Here is a 21,264-nt window from a genome sequence, read left to right on the forward strand (position 1 = left end):
CTTCCGATGACATATGGAAAAGCGAACGTGGGGGTGAGACTGGCAAGCGACCTGGGGGTACACTGAAGCCCACTCCCCACCGCACGAGGAACTGCGGGAGAGGCGGGCTGCATGATCAGACCCTCCTTCTGTCCGACTGCCTCTGTCCAGTGCGCTTAGGCTTCAAAATGCTCCCTGAAGATCCCGGGTGGACAACATCCCCTTTACCGAGGGGGACGAGTGTCCAGTCGTGGGCCCCTGCCTCCGCGGGCCGGACCGGTCTTCCCTCCACTCCGTGGCCTGGGAGCCGGGGGCCGGGGGTGGGGTGAGCGCTGCTGAGCCGGGTCCGAGGCCGGGCTGGCTGGAAGGAGGAGGCCGGGTGCCAGGACGCCAGGGGCACGCGGGCGGGGGCCCGGGGGCTGACGCCGTCAGGGGCGGTCCTGGGAGCCGGCCGGCGAGGTTCCCCGCACCCCCGGGAGGAGCCGGCGGCGGCCACGTGACCCTCGGCGCGGCCAGAGGCCCAGAAATAGCAGCTGCCGTGGATCCGCCCGCGGGCGGCGCGAGGGGAGGCGGGGACCGCAGGAGCCGGCTGGCGGGGCGCGGAGCGTGGCGGCCCCGGAGGATGCGGAGCCCCTGCCCGGCCCGGCCCCGAGCTCATGATGGCCATCCGAGAGCTCAAAGTGTGTCTTCTCGGGGTGAGTCCTGCGCTCCTGGGGCCGCGCGCCCCCCTACCCCCAGCGCCCTCCTAGTCACCCTCCTCCCTGCGCCCTCGTCCCCGCGCCCCCTTGTCCGCCCCGCCCCCCACCAGCCCCCCGCCACGTCCCTGCGCCCCCGTGTCCCCTGCGCGCAGCCCCCTCGCCGGCCCGCTCCCTGTCCCGCCCCACCGAGTCCGGTCCGAGCCTCCCTCGGGCTTCCTGGCTCGTCCCCTCGCCGCGCCCGCGTTCCCGGAGCCCTCGTCCTCTCGGGCCGCCCCGGGCCGGGACCCCTCCGCGGGGACACCAGTCCAGGACCCCTCCTCCGTGGGCTTTCTCCTTCGCCTTTAATAATTTCCTTCCGGCGGAAACTTTAAGTTACTCAGCCAAGGCGCGGAATCCTTTTGCCTCCTGGGGGGCAATTAGTTTATTTACTTTTTTAAAAAAGAAAACAAAGCTCAACTCGGGGTGAAAAAATGCTCGAGGGGACGACCTGGCGGGAATGTAGAGGGAGAACGCACCGGAGAAAACTTTTCATGCTGCGAATCAGGGCAGGACGACAGAGTCCTCCCCTGTCCCCACTTCCCCTCCCGAAGTGGGTCCTTCTGACCCCAAAGAAACATAGAAGAAGCCGGAAACAAAGACAAACACAAACTCCCCAGTGGTGCGGACCTGCCCCTGGGGAGTGCTCAGGGAATTCAGCTGGCGTTTTGGATTGCTCGCTCTTGGGTACCCACACCACATTCCGGAATTGCTTCTTTGGGAAGAGCTGGTTTTCAGCCCTGGTTTTAGCAGCTTTTGGCACGGACGCCTAGTGTTCAGCCCTTGGCAGTTCTGGTCTCCCGAGAAAACAGTTTCCGAAAAAAGCAGCAAAGGTTGGACCAGTTCTGTTTATATCAAAGCAGTGCTAACTGGTCTGTCAAGAGGGTTGTGCAGAAGCGGATAAAGAAAGAATGGTTCTAGGTTAGGGCCGGATCGCCCAGGACCCTGAGGCTGGGAAAGATTGAAGGCAGGAGGAGAAGGGGGCGACAGAGGATGAGATGGTTGGATGGCATCACTGAATCAGTGGATATGAGTTTGAGCAAATTCCAGGAGATGGTGAAGGACAGGGAAGCCTGGCGTGCTGTAGTCCATGGGGTCACAAAGAGTGGGACACGACTGAGTGACTGAACAGCAACAACAAGGGGCTGTCTGGACTCCCTGGAGGCCTTTCTGGAACCTTGGGAGGTCTGCCCTCACTGTCCTTTGCTAAAGTCCCATTTACACTAGGTTGTCCGGTTGGCCTTGGTCTCCTGATTCATCCAGGGGCATCAGGCAGAGGCCCTCCCTTCTCTGTGCCTATCCCCATGTTGGACCATGGCCTGGATCTGGTGGATGCTGTCCCGGCCTCCCTCTGTTGACCTTTGTCAGAGCTGCAGGGGTAGGTGTCACCTACTGCCAGGCTCTCTAACATAAGCCAGACACAAATTCCAGGAATCGCGTGTTTTCCTCCTGAGGAGTCATTTCAGCCTCCAGGAAGCACTTCAAAGACTCAGAAGGTTGGGTCCCCAAGAACCAAGAGGCAACTTTGACGTATGTTGTGTATGTCAGGATTGGCCTTGGGAATAAATAAAGTCAGAAATGATATGCTTGTCCCAGCACATGAATTATGTTCAATTTTTCTGTTTAAAGATAAGTCTGTTTCCTTCTACAGTCTGGTAGGAAGAGCCCTGATCCGAAGCAGCAAGCCTGGGTTCTTATGCTCTCCTGCTCACTGGCTGTGCAGTTCTGGAAAAGTATCTTGATCACTGCATCTGTGAAGTGGACGTGATAACATTTTCCTGTTTAAGGCAGAGGACTAGAGCAGACGATCTCCTAAGATACACAGCGCCATTTCCTGCTACCCTGTGACTCCAGGATGATAATTAGCAAGCTTAGGAGATGAGAAAGCTGGGGGAAGCCCCTGCACTACTTTTTGCCTTATCTCTAAGGATGGAATGCACTTGTTCAGTGACTTCCTGGAGACAATGCCTCTCCTTGTGTGCTGGTCCTTTGCAGAGTCCCAGAGGTAGGAGGCTGGGCTTGAAAGAAAAGAACAGCCCCACAGCAGTTCAGGAAGATAAATCTGAGCAGATGAAGACTTTGAAGTTTCAATCCCATCACCCTGTATCTGTGGTCTTCTTTTTTTGAGAAGCGCTAGGTTTGTTCAGATCAGAAGCCATTTATTTGAAATCTCGGAAAGGGCCATTGCTTTTATTATCACACTGAGTAATGTGTCTTAAGTCCCCTGGTTTGGCTGGTCCCATCCTGTGTGTGTGACAGCTAGATTCTCAGCTGTTCCTCAAGCAGGGCGATGCTCTGGTTGAGATAGCACTGGTGGTGATGGTGGTTTAGTCGCTAAGTCATGTCTGGCTCTTTTGCGACCCCATGGACTGTAGCCCGCCAGGCTTCTCTGTCCATGGGATTTCGCAGGCAAGCATACTGGAGTGGGGCTGCCATTTCCTCCTCCAGGGGATCTTCCCTACCCAGGGATTGAACCCAAGTCTCCTGCATTGCAGGCAGATTCTTTTATCGCCGGGCCACTAGGGAAGCCCTGAGATCGCACTGGGTGTGGCCAAAGCCAATCTAACTCTCTTGGTGGATCCACAGGAGAGAGAATCCTGTGGATCCACCCCTGGAAAAGAGATTCAGTGCCAAGCTCACAGTCCTTTCAGAATTTTAACGGGAGCCCTGGTTCCTCTGTTCTTTGTATGGGAGGCCTGTCTTTTGTGGATGAAGTCTTGCAGGCAGTCAACACTCAGCTTCCTAGTTTCAGCCACTGCCACGCCTTCCTGAAATCTCAGGCCCTTGCAGCCACGCCCACTGCCAGCCCAACTGAGAAGGTGATGGGAGCGGGACCACATAGCTGCCGCCTTGCTGGCTCACCAGAGAGGCTGAGGGGCTGGTCCTTTAGTGCTCGGTGATTGTCCCTGGCACTCGGTGATCACTGGGCGACCTGTTTCCCATTTAAGGCCGTGGTTGTGCTCAGCTCGGGTGGTGCAGGCATACCCCCCTCTAAACTAAAGGCCCCCACGTGGGTGAAGATTCCTGACCCGAGGGTCACTTGCAGCAGATGGCAGTGGGGTTTGCCAGGTGGCATGCACCTGTGCCTTTCAGAACCCTGATCTCACTTCTCTTGGTACGTGCTTCCACATGGAACCACAGCCATCTGTGGAGCATTCCCCGAATGCTTTGTGCTCTTGGAAAAACGAAGGACTGAAAGTGTGGGGTTTATTTAGGCTACCTGTTAGAAATTCTTGGCTCTTGTTGTTTCCATGGGAGGACTTGGTCATATTTCTCCTGTGCCTTCGTGAATGCCCTCCCCTGGGATAAGCCCAGGTGTCTTGGGATAGAGCTGGGCAGCAGACTGTCCGAGTTGGACTCTTAGGACCCATGAATGTTACTCTTGCCAATTAAAGTGCCAGTCTTCCCGCTTTGTGAATCTCAGTTAGTATTATGAAACACATAGCTAAAAAACAACTCCATTAAAAACAGCAAAGTATGTTTTAAAAAAAAACTAACAAAAACAATATTGAGGCAGCAGCTGTTCCAACCCCAAAAGTGGAAAGCGTCCCAGTTTGCGTTTTTAACACACATCACCACGTGGCAAAAAGCAGGAGGGAGGGAGAGAGAGAGAGAGAAACAGGAGGGGAAGGAGGGGTAGGGCCAGGGGAGGGGGAGAGGTGCTTTCCTTTCTTTTATTATTTCCTCTGGGTGTGCGCACTTAAAGACTGCTTCCGAATGGAATCCCAGGGAGATTTATATTTGGCCTTCGGTTGTCTTGACGACAGTTTAGAGATTTCTGCCACTTCCTCCCCAGCCGTCAGGGGCCTGGTGAGGCCTCTCCTCTGGCCTCTGTTTGAAGAGCAGGCAAGTCCCTGGGATTCGCTGTGACATCTGGGCGGTGAGGACTTCACCAGAGAGGGCTGAGGGGTCCCCGGGGGCACTAGGACCCATGAGGCCTCTCACAAGAAGCAGGTCAGCCTGACCTGTGGACCTTGGCCTGGCTGCTGTGGGTGAGGGTGAGCGCCCATTACTGACAGTAGTCTGTAAGGTGATGTGACCCTGTGGGGTCCTGAGGGAGGAACACATGCATAGCATGGGGAGGAGCCGCCCAGGCAACCATCAGCGTTGTCTAAGTCTGAGGTTCTGTTGTTGGTGCTGGCGCTAAGCTGTTTAGTCATGTCCAACTCTTTGCAACCCCATGGACTGTAGCCTGCCAGGCTCCTCTGTCCATGAAATTCTCCAGGCAAGAATACTGGAGTGGGTTGCCATTCCCTTCTTCAGGGGATCTTCCAGACCAGGAATCAAACCCGGGTCTCCTGCATTGCAGGCAGATTCTTTACCATCTGAGCCACCAGGGAAACCTACACTTTGAGGTACCAGGACATGAGGAGATTTGAGCTCAGGCATTAGAAAAGGTCTTCAAGTTCACTTGTGTCCGACAGGTTAGACTAATGTCTAACCTACTCCACTTCCTTTTGTCTGAGTTTGTATAATTTGTCACATGTGTTAGGAACTGGAATAGGCTTTCCTTCCCTCCGGCTTCCCTGGTGGCTCAGCTGGTTAAGAATCTGTCCGCAGTGCGGGAGACCTGGGTTCGATCTCTGGGTTGGGAAGATGCCCTGGAGAAAGGAACAGCTACCCACTCCAGTATTCTGGCCTGGAGAATTCCATGGACTATATAGTCCATGGGGTCTCAAAGAGTCAGACACGACTGAGTGACTTTCACTCATTTTTCTTCCCTCAGTTATCCACTGATTATCGACAGCTTCTTTCGTGCCGGGAGCCGAGGGTGGCGGCAGGTGGACAGGACAGCCACGAAGGTCGTTCAGTCGTGTCCGACCCTTTGAGACCCCGTGGACTATATAGTCAGGGATTGCGTGTTACATTTGCTTCTCACATCTTTCATCTGAGACAGTCCCGCTTTTTTTTTCCCACCATGACGTTGGCACCTCTGAAGCATCCAGGCCATTTGGCATGTACAAAGCCCTGGGATCTCAGTGTTTCTGGTTTGTTTCCTCGTTGCTTCTTCTGGGTTCAGGCGGGACGACCGTGTAGGTGATGTGGAACGGTCTTATTTTTTCTGTGCCTGCGTATAACGTGGGAAACATCTTTCTCGTTTAGCTCTGTGGCTTTCAGTGAACACTCCTGGCTTCTCTGACTGTGCAGTGGTGTGTCTGGACAGAACAAAGGGCCTTGCCCTTGCGGGTCTGGCGCTCTAGCAGGGACTGAAGGTGTAGACTGAAATCTACTGGGGGTGAGTGAGATGCTGAGCTCACCCGCCCACCAGCCCAGTTCTCCTCTCAGGGCTCCGGGCCCGGTCTTTTCCCATGAGCACTGACCACCTCCTAACAGACCAGATGATTTATTTTCCACACTTGAGTGCTAAAGCTGCTGAGAGTCGCGGGTGTCCTGAGGAGTTTGTTGGCAGAAATACAGAAGAGTGGGATTTAACATCAGGGTCCCCTGGAGAGCTTCTCCCCGCAGAACCTTCGGACTCCAGGAGTCTTTTCTGATCAGTTTTCTTGCTCCTGAGGCCCAGCCTTCTCCCAGTTCTCTGGAGGTCACCATTACGCCTTCTGCTTGCTGCTGCTGCTAAATCGCTTCAGTCATGTCCGACTCTGTGTGACCCCATAGACGGCAGCCCACCGGGCTTCCCCATCCCTGGGATTCTCCAGGCAAGAACACTGGAGTGGGTTGCCATTTCCTTCTCCAGTGCATGAAAGTGAAAGTGAAGTTGCTCAGTCGTGTCCGACTCCTAGTGACCTCATGGACTGCAGCCTACCAGGCTCCTCCGTCCATGGGATTTTCCAGGCAAGAGTACTGGAGTGGCTTGCCATTTCCTTTTCCACGCCTTCTGCTTACTCCAGATCTAACCCAGAATGCAGCCTGGGCTACTTTCAGTCTCCATGGAGGCACCTGGATGACTCGGGCTGGTAGAATCTAGGGGAGGTCATGTCCCTCCTACTTTCTTTCCTTTGAGCAAGATCTGGGGAGCTGGATTCCTTTGCATCAACAGTCTGTGTTTTCTAGAAGAAACAGACACCTGAGTTTTCCAGAATAACTTCCTTTCTGCTCTCATGGAGTTGCTAGTCTAATGAGGACATGCTAATGAGATGCCTGGTCCTGAAAAGTGCCTCTTCACCAGCCAGCCCCAGAAGAGGAGGAGAAAGAAGGAGGGTGGGGGAGGGGATGGGGAGGAAAAGATAAGAGGAAGGAAGTATGAGTGAGGGAGTGAGACGATGAAGACCTGGGCTTACACACACAGACACACAGACACACACACAGACACACAGACACACACAGACACACACACAGACACACAGACACACACAGACACACACACAGACACAGACACACACACACACACACACACTGTCACATAACAAAGCCTTTCTCATTCTCCTCCCGCCCTTTCTTATCAAACAATTGACCAGGGTATTTACATTTTTAGCAAGCTTAATTAAGAAACTCTTTCTCTGTGTGTTTTTGAAGAACATCTCATAGCATCAAAGCTAAATACTTCACAGACCCCTTTCATTTTAGGAGCTAAGATACTTTCTAAACTTTTTCATAACAAACTTCTGAAAAGCTGCTTTTTTTTTTTCTTTTCATTGTCTGAGTTCGTCTTCATTGAATTTTGGATCTAATGATGAGGTTGGGGAGGGATTAGGGGTGAGATGGCAGAGACGGGGTCGTCATCAGGATGACGCCCTCAACGTTTTCTCTTTATTAGGACGTGGAACTGTATGGCTTTGCCCGGGTCTTGTTGCCTCGGGTGGGATGGAAATCCCGCAGCTGTGAAGACAGCATCCCACCTGCCCTCCTTCATCTCGCGGCCACCTCCTGATGGTTCTTCTCTCCCTGTCTTTTATGTTCAGATGACTCCTTCATTTTATGGTCAGCATCCAGCCCGCTGTCCTGCTCCCTGGTTTTCTCTGCGCTTTTCAGCCCCACAGTCTTCCATTGCTGTGTTTCCTTATGGGTGAATCTCAGTCTGTCCTTTAAAGAGACACCAGGGCTGGGCTCTTAGAAGAAAATGTTCCTGACTCTGCTTTCCAGCCCTCTGAGCAGGGGGTGTGTGCTGAGTCCCAGCGAGTGACCTTTTCTTCCGCTGCCAGTATAGACCAGAAACCCAGCCAGCTCACCCTGTGGGGAGTAACGCAGGCATTTCATGAGGCTTCTTGTTTTAGTTTTTAAAAAGGGATCTGTATAAAGTAAATGGGGATTTCACTAATGGGAAGAGTGCTGTGGGGATGAACAGAGACTCTTACAGGTGTGCGCATGTAGGCCGGTATGAGGACTTGCCACAGAGCTGGGGTGCTGAGGGTGGCTCTGTCCCTGGGTTTCCAGCCCAGCAGGGTCCTTGGGCTGATTGAACTGGAAGGGGGAGGAGAAGCAACAGCACCAGGCGACCCTGACATGTCACGTGATGTCATGTCACATGATGCTCAATTGCCAGGTAAGGGAGTGGAGCTTTTAGGGCCTTAACAGGGCCCCAGAAGCACAGCCCCGAGAATATTTTTTTAAAGAAAGACATTGCTTTAAAAAGATGCAGTGTATTATTTCTAGATCTCCATCTCAGATTAGGTTAATCTTACTTAGTAAGATAACTAGTAGAATCTTTTCTCAATAAGAATAGAAATATTTTTGAAACTCTTGCTAAAGTTATAATTTATGATTTGAGCATGTTGCTGCTATTGATGTGAATCGCATGATTGTGCGTTTTACTCCTGTCAGCCCTGTGCTTCCCATTTGTTAATGGTAATTACTGTGTCACAACTAACCACGTGCACACCCTTAGTCTTGCTTGTGAGCAGTGTAGTTGCAGATGCTCTGCTGGTGTATTCTCTGTACGTCCTCAACTTCTTCCTTATTAAAATTATCCATGGGTAGAAGAAAAACAGTAATTATAAACTTATAAGCACCATAATAATTTGCAGTTGCCCTCAGCCCTGATCACAACAACAGCGACATCAGTAACATTTGAGGAAGATTGAACACAGGCCTGGAGTTGAAGCCAAAACTTACTCTGTTCTTTCTCAGGCAGGAAAGTGCTTTGAGAGAGTAGCGTTGAAATGAACACATTCAGTTCAGTTCAGTTTAGTCGCTTAGTCGTGTCCTACTCTTAGCGACCCCATGAACCACAGCACGCCAGGCCTCCCTGTCCATCACCAACTCCCGGAGTTCACTCAAACTCATGTCCATTGAGTCAGTGATGCCATCCAGCCACCTCATTCTCTGTCGTCCCCGTCTCCTCCTACCCCCAATCGCTCCCAGCATCAGAGTCTTTTCCAGTGAGTCAACTCGTTACCCTGTGTAAAATAGCTAGCTAATGGGAAGTCGCTGTATAACACAGGGAGCTCAGCCTGGTGCTCTGTGACAGCCTAGAGGGGTGGGATGGGGTGGGAGGTAGGAGGGAGGGCAAGAGGGAGGGGACACATGTAAACCTGTGGCTGATTCATGTTGTTGTATGGCAGAAACGAACACAATATTGTAAAGCAATTGTCCTCCAATTCAAAATAAATTTAAAAATTAAAAAAAAAAGAAAAAAAAAGGAAAGCACTTCAGAATGCCTTGGATGAAGAGGGATGTCTTGAAATTACTCTAGTTTATGAGTATTTCTGTAATTAGGACAGCTGACATGTACCGAGGGTAACTCACATGCCAGACACCGTGCTGAGTGTTTTGGCTTTCCGTTGCTTTGTGACAGACCACCCCAAACTTGGTGCTTAAGACAACAGTTTATTGTTCCTCCTCACCGACTGCTCTGGGGGCTGACTGGGCTCAGAGGGGCAGTCCTTGCTCAGATGGTGGCCGGGGCTGGAGCTGAAGTTGTAGTCGCTTGGGTGAGGCTGGCTGCACCCGCTGGGTGACCAGACATCTGTATTCATGTGAGTTTTCCATGCTGTCATGTGGGCTTCCTCACAGTGTGGAGTCTCAGGGCAGTCAGACTCCCTCCACAGTGGCTGGCCATCTCCAGAGCAGGAGTTGTGTTGTGAACTCAAGTTTTCATACATGGCACACAGTGAGGCCAAACAAACTGAAATGTCAGAGTTTACAGCAGAGAATGGGGTACTGCAGGTCTGAGCAAGGAGAACAAACAGCTCATGCTCAAAAAAGTCTGAACTCCTGAATGGTTTGGGGGGAAGAGTTTTATAGGAAAATTTGGGGTAAGGGCAGGAAGCAGGTTGTGCTCCAGGAATCTTGTGCTCAGCCTGAGGTTAGCATACTCCACCAGGGTGAAAGGATTTTGAGCATGACCTTGCTAGCATGTGAAATGAGTGGTAGTTTGAACATTCTCTGGCAATACTTTGACCACCTGATGCGAAGAGCCAACTCATTGGAAAAGACTCTGATGCTGGGAAAGATAGAAAAGGCAAGAGGAGAAGGGGGCGACAGAGGATGAGATGGTTGGATAACATCACTGACTCAGTGGACGTGAGTTTGAGCAAGCTCCGGGAGATGGTGAAGGACATTGAAGCCTGGCGTGGTGTGGTCCATGGGGTCGCAAAGAGTCAGACACAACTGAGCAACTGAACAAAAACAACAGCCTGGGTGGGGGCCTTAGTTCCTGCAGAAGAGCTCAGAGATACTTTCTGTGCATCCCTGGAGCAGGAACCAGGACCTTGCCCCAAGGCTGCGCTACTATTTCCTGTGTGCTTTTCCTTTGTTTCTGCATCTCCTCCCTTCCACAATTAGAAACTGCTTGAGTCTGCCCTTTGGAACTCGGGGCAGGTCTAGGAGTCCGAAGCCTTTTTCCTACAAACAAGAAACGGGGGACAAAGAAAGGCTTTTGTTCTCACGAGGGCCCCACAGGGTCCTGCTCGGTTTCTGTTCTATGAGCTTTGGGTGGATGCTCATAGATCACAGAATGTCATTTCTGTCACATTTCACTGATCAAGTCAGACGGCCAGCCCAGAAGCAAAGGGAGGATTAGACTCCATCTCTTTTTCAGTCTGTTGAACTGGACAAGCGTTTCACCCGCATCATGCATTAAAGGAAACTGAAGCTCGGGGCCAGGTAACAGCACAAAGACTCCCAGCTGATAATAATACTAATAGTAATAAGTGAGCTTTTGAGGATTACAACCAGCTCTGCATGACCCTGGAACCAGCGCATGCAGCCTCTTTGCTGGGCTGCAGACTTTTTCAGTCACAAATTACTTGTTCTGACTGGCATGTGGCACAGTAGAATGGGGTCACAAAAATAAAGAAATAAAATAACTCATCAAATTGAACCAGGTTTGAAGTACTTCCCTGGATAAGAAAGTGAAAGTGTTAGTTGTTCAGTTGGGTCCGACTCTGGGTGACCCTATGGAGTGAGTATCCTCCCTGAAAGAAAAGGCAGGTACCCTCAGTGTCAGGGTTCTGGCCAGGGTTGGGGAGGTGAGATGACTGGCCTGAACCAGCCGTGAAGACGTGAAGTGGTGTCTGCAAGGAGGCTGGGACACACGCAGGCCACAGCATGCTTGCCACAGGGACGCCGGCCCGCCCTGGCTTCACTTAGCACCTCGCAGGGGCAAGCGTGCGGTCTGGTCCCTGAGTTGTTGCATTCAGTCTTCGGTCAGCCCTGTGTGGCAGCCCCTGCCTGTGCTTTGTGGTGTGAGATGGGCTTTGGTAGGTCCCAGGCATTCTGGACGTCACAGGGCTGTGTATGCAGAGGGACCTTGGGCTCAGCTTTATCCGTTGCCCTTTTTCCAGCTCGTGTTCAGGAAGCCCTGGATTCCAGGCCTTTTCTTCCTTCATTCCCTCAAGGGATATGTGTTAAGTGCTATAATTGTTTCAGAAAGTGTTGGTTCACAAACTGTGATCAACCTGCTGGATGCATTAGGAGTTTCTAGGGCTGCAGTTCAGCTGTCTTCACAGCTAGATGGGCCTTCTGCCAGCTGAGCACAGTGGACGCTGGGTCACCCTCGGGTTGGCAGACGTGGCTTGCTCTGGCTTTGTCACGTCCTTGCTCGATTCCCCTGGGAGATCACATAGCTACTGGGGTCCAGATTCCCACTTTGTAAAATGCTGGCAGTTTGCACAGACAACCCCTCTGACCCAGCCTGGCGTGTCATGTTGAAAATTCTCTTACCTCTTCTTTCGAAAACCATTTTACACCCTGATAATCTTGAGGCTTAAGACAGTCTAAGTAGATTCTTTGCACAAGAGAATCTCCAATTAGATTTTATTTAATCTGCTTAGCCATGGGATCTGGCAAGGCATAGGTGATAAGTAATAGCTTTTGATTTACTGTGTGATGTTGTAGAACTTCATTCTTTTCATGAATTTGACCTGATTTGTAACATACTCTTTAAAAAAAAATTGACATTAACACTGAATAAGTTTAAGGTGCGAGCTCAGTGGCTCTGTCGAGTCCAACCCTTTGCGACCCAGTGGACTTTAGCCCACCAGGCTCCTCTGTCTATGGGATTTTCCAGGCAAGAATACTGGAGTGGGTTGCCATTTCCTCTTCCAGGGGAACTTCCTGACCCAGGCATTGAACCCGAGTCTTCTGCATGTCCTGCCTTGGCAGGCAAATTCTTTACCACTGAGTTTAAGGTTAGGTGAGTGTACACTTATGTGTTGTAATACGATTGCTAATGTAGTCCTATTGGTCAAACTGCATAATTATAGTACAGTTTTTGTCTATTCTTCGTACTGTGTCTTAAATCTCAGTGGCTTATTCACTACTTGTTACAACTTCGTGTCCTTAACAATAGCAGTCTCTGCCCCCCACCCCACTGAACCCCCACCCCCTGGTTAGCACCATTTTACTGTCTGTTTTTTACAGGTTTAACTTTTTCAGATTTAACATATAAGTGGTAGCACCCAGTACTGGTCCTTCTCTGACTTTTCTCACATGGCATCGTGTGCTCAAGGTCCATACATGTGGTCACAGATGAGAGGATGTCTTCCTTCTTCATGGCTGAATAATACTCTCTTGTCTGTATGTACCACATCCTTCTTAATCCATTCATTTGTTGATGAGCCCTTGGATTGTTTCCATATCTGGGCTCTTGTGAATAATATTGTGGTTAACATGGGGTGCAGATATTTCGTTGAAATCCTGTGTTCATTTCCTTCGGGTATAAGCCCAGAAATGGAATTCCTAGATCATATGTTAGATCTGTTTTTAATTTTTTGAGGAGCCTCAATATTATTTTCCATAGTGTTAGACCAATTTACATTCCCACCACAGAGCACAGGGTTCCCTTTTCACTACATTTTCACTACAATTTGTTGTCGCTTGTCTTTTTTGGTGATGGCCATTCTAACAGGTGTAAGGTGATATCTCATGGTGATGTAACGTATTCTTTACATCTTTGTACTGAAGTGTAAGGTTCTTGCAAAAAAGCTCACAGATCTTATAGTGAGCAATGGGTTTTTACAAAGTAAACTGACCCATGTAAATGTCCAGATCTAAGAGCAGAATGGAAAAACAGTGGAAACAGTGTCAGACTTTGTTTTTTTGGGCTCCAAAATCACTGCAGATGCTGATTGCAGCCATGAAATTAAAAGACGCTTGCTCCTTGGAAGGAAAGTTATGACCAACCTTGATAGTATATTAAAAAGCAGAGACATTACTTTGCCAACCAAGGTCCGTCTAGTCAAGGCAATGGTTTTTCCTGTGGTCATGTATGGATGTGAGAGTTGGACTGTGAAGAAGGCTGATCGCCGAAGAATTGATGCTTTTGAACTGTGGTGTTGGAGAAGACTCTTGAGAGTCCCTTATACTGCAAGGAGATCCAACGAGTCCATTCTAAAGGAGATCAGTCCTGGATGTTCATTGGAGGGATTGATGCTAAAGCTGAAACTGCAATACTTTGGCCACCTCATGCGACGAGTTGACTCACTGGAAAAGACTCTGATGCTGGGAAAGGTTGGGGGCGGGAGGAGAAGGGGACGACGGAGAATGAGATGGCTGGATGGCATCACCGACTCTGTGGACATGAGTTTGAGTGTACTCCGGGAGTTGGTGATGGACAGGGAGGCCTGGCGTGCTGTGATTCATGGGGTCGCGGAGAGTCGGACACGACTGAGTGACTGAACTGAACTGAAGAGCAGAATATTCCTGGGAATTCCCTGGAGGCCTAATGGCTAGGATTCTGTGCTTCCACTGCCAGGGACCCAGGTTCAATCCATGATCAGGGAACTAAGATCTCACAAGCTATGAGGCATAGCCAAAAAAAAAAATTAAAAACCGGAATATTCCAAGTAAGTGTTTATGAATGATTTTCTGCACCTTTACCAACACTGAATATTATCAAAACTTTTTATCTTTGCTGATGTTATAGATAAAAGATGATAACCTGTTCTAATTTGATTTCTTTAATTATGGATGACTCTCAGCATCTTTTTATGTTTATTGACTAGATATATTTCTTGTTATCTACATATTCACATCATTTACCTAATTTTTATTGGGTTATTTTTCTTATTGACTTGTGAGACCTCTTTGTGTATTAAGAAACCAAACCTTTTGTCATTTGTATTGCACAAGCCTTTCTTCAATTTGTTGCTCTCTAGTTTACTTCTTTTTTTACTGAATTAAAAATCATATTAATATTTAAAAATCTTTATTTAGTCAAATATATCAATATTTTCCTTTATGATTTTGGTGTTTATGTCTTTCTTGGAAAGTGCTTCCAGATTCTAATATTGTAAAATTTTAACCTATATTTAAATTTTTCTGTTGTCCATTCATAGTGTCTTAAATTTTTTTTAATTAAAAAATATTTTTTTTTATCATGTGAAATTTATTTTGGTACAAAGAGTCAGGTTGGGATTCAGATTTTTTTTTTTACTCCAAATGTCTAGGTAGTTGTTTTAATACTGTTTATTGATTAGTTCATCATTATTCACTGGTCTGATATGTTATTTTTTATCATAAATGAAGTTCCCGTATGTATTTGGGTCTGTTTCTGGACTCTGTATTGTTCTATTAAAAAATGCACTGATTTCTGAATCTATCAGGTTCAGGATAATTTAGAAATTGTGTGAAGAAACCTGCTTTTGGGGACTGAATAGTGCTCGGGTCTTGGGCATCCAGGGCTGCAAGTATGATCTAGTTGATTGGTTTGCTGATGGAACAAATATTAATATTAATGAGCACAAGCTTTACTAAGTGCTGAGTGTATTGCGAGTTTTGTTCATCTGTGCCAGTGTTCATCTTACCGAGATGATAATCTGGAACATTGCATATATGGAATTCATTGAGTGGTTAGTGAAAGATGCTATAATGAGTGAAAAATTTGAGAGGAGCTAAAGGGAAAGAGTGATGTGAGCTGAGCCTTAGCTGGGTGGTACCCATCTCTGAAGTGTGATGACTTGTGTGTTTGGACCAGTTTTAGAAAAATAAGTAGGCGAAATGATGAGTTAACAGTTTCCACCATCTACAGCACTGGGGTATTTTCCATGCTGTGTTTCTTTATTTTTCCCCCTTCAGTATGAGTGGGATTACTTCTACTGGAGTTAGTCCAGAAAGTGCTGTCAATGGGAAAGTTAGTGATACATTGAGCTTAACGTGTAACACAGTCCGTTTAAAATGATCCTGGATCCTGGATCCTTCATCTTCCACAAATAGAGCAGGGCTGGAGTCCTTGTGACAGGCTGAAGCTTTCTGATGCCTGTGGTGATGGACTGTAAGGCATATTCTCTGGTCAGTGAAGAAATGACCCTGCATCACAGCGGGTCCAGCACTGCTTGTTGCCACTTAGGAGGTGCAGAGGCTACTTTCAGAAGGACACTCTTCAGTATCAAGTGTGAATCCAGAGGCACAGGTTCTTCTTTCTAGAAAACTGATTCCTCCTCTCTGCCAGGAGTCCCAACCTGAACCTGAAGTGTCATCCCATTCTTCTGGGCTCCCATCACTTCCAGGAGTTGGGCAAGAGAGGTATGGACAGAGTTCCTGGGACCATGGGCTGCCACTTGCCTCCCAGCTGGCAACCTCTGCTCCTGCTCTGGGGGCGGATCCACATGTCCTGGGCACTGTGTCCCAGCCTCTCTGTCTCCAGCCCCTCCTCTGTCTTTAGACTCACCTCCCTCCCATGAGCCCTCATACGTGAATCCACGCACATGACTGATGAAATCTCATGGGTGTGAAATGGGCTCATTGCTCTCTGACGGACAGAACTCCCTTTGACTGGAATGTTAACACTTCTGTTGCCTGTAATCCTCAAATATCACGGGATGGAAGACTTCCTTGGGTTAGTTTCCAGGTCACATGTAGGGTGGGCAGGATTCTCAGAGCCCCTGCAAAGTGCCCGAGGAAAGAGCTGCTTCTACCTGAGAACTAAACTGAGTTTCATCTGGAGTTGGGTGTGGTGCCCAGACTGAGTTGTAGAAGCCACAGAATTAGCCAGAACGAATGTGGTCAGTGTTTGTGTGTTATTTTAGGAAATTCTTTGGAGTCTTAAATTCGGAGGGAAGCAGATCATGCCTCTGAATAGACTCAAAGAGGCCAAGTACCTCTCGGGCAGCTCGGCTATGGGCCAGTGACCTAGTTTGGACAGCCTGAGGTCTGCGCCCTGGACCTGGCCTGGGAGCCAGGTGACAGTGGGGAGCTGTGCCCGCAGACTCATGGTTGGCCTGGGGTTGAGGCATGATTTCGGCTGTGACCATGGCTCTCCATTTTCCTGAGAATCCCATGAGGAACCCATGTGGCTCACTGTGTCCCGCAGTGGTGCTCTTCTGGTCCTGAGGTATTAACAGAGCTCACGCCTCATGGTGCCAGGTGATGGAACGGCAGTCTCACATCAGCAGCATGTGCTGGGCATCTTGTGTGTGGTCTTATTCTCACAAAATCTATTTCTTCTTTTGAAAAGGGGCACTTTTCCTCACTCTTTGCCATCTCGATGTAGAGAGTACACAGCATCTTCTTTGCCATTAAGATGTTTAATTTTGAGTCTGGACTTTGGATCTTGAACCCAGAGCTGAAGCTGTGGAAGCTGGCTGTCCACTGTTATCACCGCTCTGTCTCCCTGTCGAGGCCACAGGGGGACCGAGCTGGCCCGGGGCCTCCCCATAGGTGGTGCCCTGTGATGCTGGAGGCAGCGGAGCCTTTCCTGTGACTGAGAGGGAGTTCCTGCTTGTTCATTCATACTCAGAGCTGAAATTTGTTCATTTATAAATTTCTTGACAACTCGGAATATGAAAATAGTGCCATTCAACCTGGGAGTTCTTGGTAAATATTTACTGATTGTGTTAACATGATCTCAGGTGTCCAAAGGCAATTTGGCAAATGTTAATAATTAATTAGACTTACCGAAGGCAAAAGAAGTCTCCAGTGGGTCACACTTTCAGTTTCTAAAAAGCCCTCAGACTCCAGTGGTGATAAATTTGCTTGAAATGTTGTCTAATCTGTGTTAGAATACACAAGTGTATATTAAAAGCAGAGTACTGTTTTATGTGAATTTCTAAGCTTCCCCCTAAGACTAAAAGGTAGTGCTTTGAAATATTGGATGAGAAGAACCAGAAGTCATTATTTTTGTTTTTAAATCTGTGTGGTCTTCACTTTACTCTTTCAAGTGTCTATTAAAATATATCACCTATTTGCACTTATGAATGTTTTATATGCCAGTTGTAAAAATGGATCAATGGATTTATGTGTCTAGCAGAAGATCAGTTAATTGGTTTTGAATGGTGTGCCAAGGTGACACAGTCAGTTTTATGATTTCCATTGATGATGGATTTTGCTCCCGTGACAAGGTCAACCACATAAAAATTCCAATCAAATGCCATAAAAAGCACAGTTCCGTATGCCAGTCTGATTCTGTAGGAGGCTTTTTGTGGCAGGGCTGGCAATTCCGTCTGTCCCAGCTTAAGGTCAGCCCTGTTCTGTCTCTGTAGCAGGTGATCACACACACAGCTTCCTGATACACACAATACAGTGAAAATACATGGATAATATGGATTTCCATTACAGGTCATTTGAATCTGAAAGCGTGTTTATTTTGATCGCAATCAAAGCTGGAGTGTAGCTGCCATAATTCAGGAGGGCAAGGGCGGTGCTGGTCTCTCCTGGTGACAGTCTGTTTTTTCTCTCCTGCTTGGTATCCCGGGGGGAGCTGGTAAATACTGCTGTTAATTACGTGCCGCTCCTAATGGGCAGATGTCTGTCATCCCCGACTGCAACTCTTGATCAAAAATTGAGTAGCCAACGCGAATAGCTTGTGCTTATTATTCTGGTCATGGAAGAAAGCAGGTGTCACAGCAGATCAATCTCAGATTGGTAATAGGTCGTTGAGAAGGCAGAAAGTGGCAGGCCAGGACAAATTGACCCGTACCTGTCATATAATCTCAGGGAACAATGGTTGATTGATTATGCGTGCTGCAGCTGAAATATATAGCTTAAGGCATCTAAGTCAGGGTCAGGGGGTTCCAGCACATACCCCACCCCCTTCTGCTGCTTTCAAGGGCCCCTGTTACTGAATGGTCTTAAGAAGAGTTTTGTCTGCCCTAATGGTAACCAACAAGACAGAATTACCAACGACTTGGTGTTGGCAGGCAGCCAGCGTGTAAAGGATGCTCGCTGCCGTGGCACCCCTGCTGGGCCTTATGCGTGGAAGTGGATGCAACTGCTGAAGAAGGGCCAGAGCTGCCCTGTGGGGCAGAGAGCGCAACCCGGGTCAGATGATGTCCTGCCAGCCCCGGGTGGTGGGAAACCGAGTCTGGGCAGACAGAGCATCTGCCCAATAGCTAAATGTGGGTAAGTGGCATTTTCCAAAGAAGGGCATGGTCTAGAAAGAATATGGGTTTAAAGAAATGGTGTACTGTCATACTTGTATATAGATATATAAGTAAAGCTTATCAATTTAGATTTGGAAATTGTGAGATTTCAGACATAGGGCCAGAATGAATCTACCTTATAAATGAATGAGGAATAAGCAGATATTGAGGTCTGACAAGCTCTAAGGATAATTCTCAGCCTGTTTAGAGGGATGTGTGGGTTGTTGAATTCTTTAGAGGCACTGTGTTGATGAGGATACAGGCTGAGATCCCAAAGTCCAGGAACTTAGGCAGGAGAGAAACCATCTCTTTCTTCTTGATCAACTCTGGTAGCTGATTCAGGACTGCTGTAATGGATTTGGGGTCAATTTATTGCCTCTACTTCTATCCCATTTATTGGAACCTAGTCTCCTGACCACCTCTACAAGCAGGGGTGACCTGCTAAATCTCAGGGCTCTTTTTGTAGTGGATGAACAGCAGCAGTGATCCTCTCCCATATGCTCCTTTCATGTCCTAACAAGGTCACTGCCAGCATATGAAATTTGAAGACAGTGGGTTTATTACTTGACCAGATCTTTAATATGAGCCGTCTCTCAGACTCTGGATTCTAAGGAGAGAGAAGCAAGTGTTAAGCTGGTTTGTGGAGCCTCTTAGACTCAGATCCCTCACTTGTATAATGTTGGTAAGGGTGTCTGTTCCCTAGAGTAACAGTTACGCAGCACAGATAACATGAGACCACGGGGGCCCCTGCCTGTCATGTGATAACATCTCAATAGAAGGAAGTTCTTCCTCTCCAGGAGGACTGGTAAAGGTCATCTACTTCCCCGGTGTTTCTGGAAAAGCAAGTTGATTTGCTCAAAAGTTACCTTAGTTTCCCTTATTGCACCAGGATTACACCACGTTACTGTAAAAGTGCTTTTACCTCTCCACATGCAGATTTAAAAATTCTGTGATGAGCTAACGTTCACCCAGAGGCAACTCATACCATCCAGACACATTTTCTGGCCCCATTGCACCAGTGCTAGAAAGAAGGGGCAATAGAACAGGTGTCTGGGGCATGAGGCATGCCCCGTGAGCTACAGTCTCCGAGGCAGAGTGGATATTCTCCACCTGGCCTGTAGCCCGGGTCCCTGGCTCCCGAGCCCAGACCCTGTCAGGCGAGCTGCTGGTCCTGGGCAGGCCCCTGGCAGGTGCTGCTTTTGGGCAGGTGTGATTCCTGCTGGGGAATCTTGTGCTGGAAATGTGAGATGGCCAGTGGCACCCTGGACATGTGGACATGGCAGCTCCAGTTTTGGGGGACATCAGTAAGTGATGTATCATAGGGACTGAAGTCCTGAGGTTGGCATTGATGAGGCTTTAGTGGGAGGATCCGCCGTTTGGGAAGCCACGTTCTTTCCCATTACTGCCCCTCCCCAGCCGGGGTCCCACGTGTGGGCTCCCAAAGCAGTTCCCCTAGCGCTTTGCGGGCTTCCCTGGGCTGTGCAAGGGGGTGTTGCGGAGCACAGACTTCAGGCGCGGGCTTCAGTAGTTGCCGCTCCTGGGCTCCAGAGCACAGGCTCGGTAGTTGTGGTGCTCGGGCTTAGTTGCTCCACCGTTTGTGGGATCTTCCCAGGTCAAGAATGGAACCCATGTCTCCCATGTTGGCGGGTGGATTCTTTACCACTGAGCTGCCAGGGAAGCCCCTGAATTGTTCACTTTAAAATGATTGATTTTGTGTTATGAAAATTGCACCTCAACAAAAACTACAAGTGTAGACTACTTCCACATGTGATATGGTTTAAACGTGAGTAGTTAGGAGGCTGGAGAAGGAAATGGCAACCCACTCCACTGTTCTTGCCTGGAGAATCCCAGGGACGGGGGAGCCTGGTAGGCTTCCGTCTGTGGGGTCGCACAGAGTCGGACACGACTGAAGCGACTTAGCAGCAGCAGCAGCAGTTAGGAGGTAGAGGGTTTAGGTCACAACATTAACATTTCGCCATCAGAGACACACGACACATAGGACGTCAGCGAAGGAGCTGGCTTCCAGCAAGTTTCCTGTACGTCCACCTTTGTTTTGCTAACTCTGATTAGCACAGTCACAATGAAGCACATCCCATAGAGGCCAGAATTTGTGACTCGGGTGATGGCCGTTTAAAATTTGGATAATACAAAGGAGCATGGGGAGAACATGTTAGTGGAAAAAGTTAATGTTTATACAGAGAAACTTAAGGAAACAGAATGTGCATGCTGATTCCTCTACGTAGGATCACATCTGTTCCTACTTAAAAATAGATCCAAGGAATCCTTGTGTAGAATTACAAAGTTCAAAGGCTACAAAAAAGTACAGCCGTCCCAATTTTTGTTGTTCAGCCGCTCAGTCTTGTCTGACTCTCTGCGACCCATGGACTGCAGCACACCAGGCTTCCCTTCCTTCTCTAGCTCTTGGAATTTGCTTCCAATCTTGGATGGCTACTGTTAATGTATCTGTGTGATTTTTTTTTTTTTAAGGATGTGTTTCAGGATTGTGCTCACACCCCCAGATTTTTTAAAAAATAAAGAAGTCATTACAGATCTCTAAATGGATTTTTTAAAATCTATAGATCTTAGAACGCTTTCCATACGTAGCAGCTCCATACATCCGTGGCAGACTTCATTCTTTTGAATGACTGCATAATCACTACGATGACAGTTAGCCAGCACTGTTCTCAGTGCTGTGGATGTATTATCTTATTTAATCTTTACCACAGTCCTCCTTGGTGGGCCCTGCTACTGCTCCTGTTTCACAGAGGAAGGAACAGAAGCACAGAGAACTAGTAAGAAAATCAAATCTCGTGTGTCAGACCCCAAACACACACCCTGACCACCCCCAAATTCTG

The 21,264-nt window shown here is 48.6% G+C and overlaps 1 protein-coding gene across 2 annotated transcripts in view; it reads left to right on the forward strand.

Annotated features, from left to right (window-relative positions):
* Window positions 1–475: 475 nt before the first annotated feature.
* RAB31 (RAB31, member RAS oncogene family) overlaps window positions 476–21,264 on the forward strand; it is an 85,376-nt gene continuing 64,587 nt past the window's right edge. Inside the window, exon 1 of one of the 2 annotated variants that reach the window (XM_055417210.2) lies at window positions 476–674. In XM_055417210.2, coding sequence (XP_055273185.1) covers window positions 636–674 — 39 coding nt within the window. In that variant the 5' untranslated portion in view covers window positions 476–635. The remainder of the gene's footprint in view (window positions 675–21,264) is intronic. The other variant, XM_055417209.2, reaches the window with a different exon arrangement.

Source organism: Moschus berezovskii, chromosome 28 (genome assembly GCF_049115385.1).
Source record: "Moschus berezovskii isolate FMDL1 chromosome 28, NW_MosBer_1.0, whole genome shotgun sequence".
NCBI lineage: Eukaryota > Metazoa > Chordata > Mammalia > Artiodactyla > Moschidae > Moschus > Moschus berezovskii.